At 40.8% G+C, this 2,250-nt stretch overlaps 1 protein-coding gene across 4 annotated transcripts in view; it reads right to left on the bottom strand.

Annotated features, from left to right (window-relative positions):
- LOC109851071 (anaphase-promoting complex subunit 2) overlaps positions 1–1,355 on the bottom strand; it is a 59,565-nt gene extending 58,210 nt beyond the window's left edge. For all 4 annotated transcript variants that reach the window (XR_002249670.1, XR_002249669.1, XR_002249668.1 and 1 more), the window contains exon 1: positions 896–1,355. Coding sequence is in view for 1 of the 4 variants with exons in the window: in XM_020421179.1 (XP_020276768.1) it covers positions 896–1,087 (192 nt within the window). In the remaining 3 variants the exon portion in view is untranslated. The remainder of the gene's footprint in view (positions 1–895) is intronic.

The following is a 2,250-nucleotide window of genomic DNA, read 5'->3' as shown; positions in this document are numbered from 1 at the left end:
CAAAATGCAAAAGGTCAAATAATATAAGACACAAGATGACGTGTTCAAGTTTATTTCAGTTAAGCCCCTCGTCCTGGTAAAGCCTTCAACTATTATAATATTATTTTCTTAAGTTTTTTCCTAGAAACCACCTTAACAATAGGGTAACTATACGGAAACCACCTTTCACTTTTAATTTATACATAAACCGCCTTTGAAGTAGGTTTTTGTTGCAATCAACCACCTCCTAGTCAAATTTGTAGTTAAGCTTAAAAATTCAAGTTCAAGGTATGTGAGTTGTAGCCTAACAAGACCTAAACACTAAAAAAATGAGTCATGTACAACACTCAATGCGAGTTTTTTAACGGTAATTTTGGGTTTTAAGTGAAGAATTTGACCGGGAGGTGGTTGATTGCAACAAAAACCAACTTCAAAGGCGGTTTATGTATAAATTGAGAATGAAAGGTGGTTTCCGTATAATTACGATATTTCTATGGTGGCTTCTAGTGGGGTAAAAACACTATAATTAGACTACCTGACCCAATCTTACCTCCAAGGCTTACTACTGCTAACATCTAATGAAGAACTCATTTTTTTTACTCTTGTTCATCAATTTCAACATTTATAATCAGTTGTACGTACTTCAACGCACCTAATCAGCCCCAACAAAAACCGCATTTTAAATGCAAGTAAACTAAGCGTAAGAAATCTTTAATACTAGCACATTTCTGCAAGGATGATGCTAAATACCTTGAAGATAATCATCCTGCAATTCGAGAAAGTTAAACTCCGTTTAATACTCTATGAAACTACAGTAATGGGCTACTGAACAGTGTATGTAGGGTTTTAGCCGGCAACTGACAGGATCAATCACAAGGTCATCTAATTCCAAAGGGGTTTATGCGGATGAAATTACCGCGAGAGACTGAAGGAAGTGGTCCTGAGCGAGGGAACCGAGGCCATGGACACAGAGAGTGGCGACCAAAGGGACCAGCTGGGACCCGACGGAGGGGTCGCCTTTGCCCTTGAGCAGGGTTTCGGTGCAGGCGACGAAGCCGCCCCAGTTCTCAAGGATCTCGCCGAAGGATTCTTCAGCTAGCGAGTCCATGATCGTTAGACACCTAAGAGGGCTACGGAGGAGGTCGGAAAATTCGTGTTTGGGACTTCAATTAGTAGGGCTATTTGAATTTTCTGCAGATTGGCTTTAGTAGGTCGGTCCCGAATAAGATTTGGAGGCTGAATTCGTTGTAAATAGGATGGAATGGATCACTGGAGAGAGAAGTCGGCGGCTGGAGGAGGCCATGGCGGCGTCCGCGGGGGGTAGCTTGGTGACAAGAGGAGCGGGGTTTTTCCCCTTGTGTTTGGGCCCTTTACTAATAATGGGCAAGGCAAGTATGACGTGGGACTCCTAACTTAAAGGGGCTGTTTGTTTGGGCTAACAAGCGGGGAAAATGAGTTTTGCAAAACTGACCCAGCCCATTTCTTATAGTTTCCTTCACTTTTTTTTAGGTTTGGTTCGCAAAAACGAAAGAAGGGAAGAGGGAGAAAACTGGCATTCAAAGGAAAATTTGGGGCCAATTGTTTTCCGCCCTAAGTCCTCGATTTTGCAGAAAACTCGCGGAAAGTGAAGAGGAGGGAAAGTTTAGAGTTCCCGCCTCCTCAATCCCGTCACCGCTCCCCCTCTCTCTCTCTCGCCTCCCTCATTCTCTTGCCCCTCCCGCTTCGCATAGACGAATGAAACCAACGAAGCCGACGAACAAGTAAATGCCCTAATTTTGTTCATAATTTTGGCTCATTCTCGTATATAATCATAGATTCATGGATCTCTATGGCCTAATTTACTTTCTAGGGAATTATTGATGGGTTTTTTTATGGATTTATATGTGAGATTTTTGTGAAATTTTAAGACTTTTCTTCAAATTTATGGGAATTTCTTATGGGTTTCGCATGTAGCAGCATCACAAAGAGATCATCACAAAGAGATCCAAGTTCAATTTTAATGTTTCCTATTCTTATGGGTTTCGCATGATGGATCTCTCTGTAACTCAGCTTGAAGTCTAAGCTTATGAAGTCTAAGCTAGTTGTTAACGTTTCCTATTTTAATGTTTCCTATTTTACGGGTTGAAGTCTAAGCTTGAAGTCTCAGCATCATAAATAGATCCAAGTTCAATTTTAATGTTTCCTATTTTATGTGTTTCTTCAATTTTCCCATTTTGAGAGCTTATGAAGTCTAAGCTAAACTTGCCTCATGATATATGTATATGTTATGTA

Source organism: Asparagus officinalis, chromosome 7 (assembly GCF_001876935.1).
Source record: "Asparagus officinalis chromosome 7, Aspof.V1, whole genome shotgun sequence".
In the NCBI taxonomy this organism is placed as follows: domain Eukaryota; kingdom Viridiplantae; phylum Streptophyta; class Magnoliopsida; order Asparagales; family Asparagaceae; genus Asparagus; species Asparagus officinalis.
The sequence above is the reverse complement of the archived record's forward strand: the minus strand, read 5'-3'. Positions and strand labels throughout refer to the sequence as shown.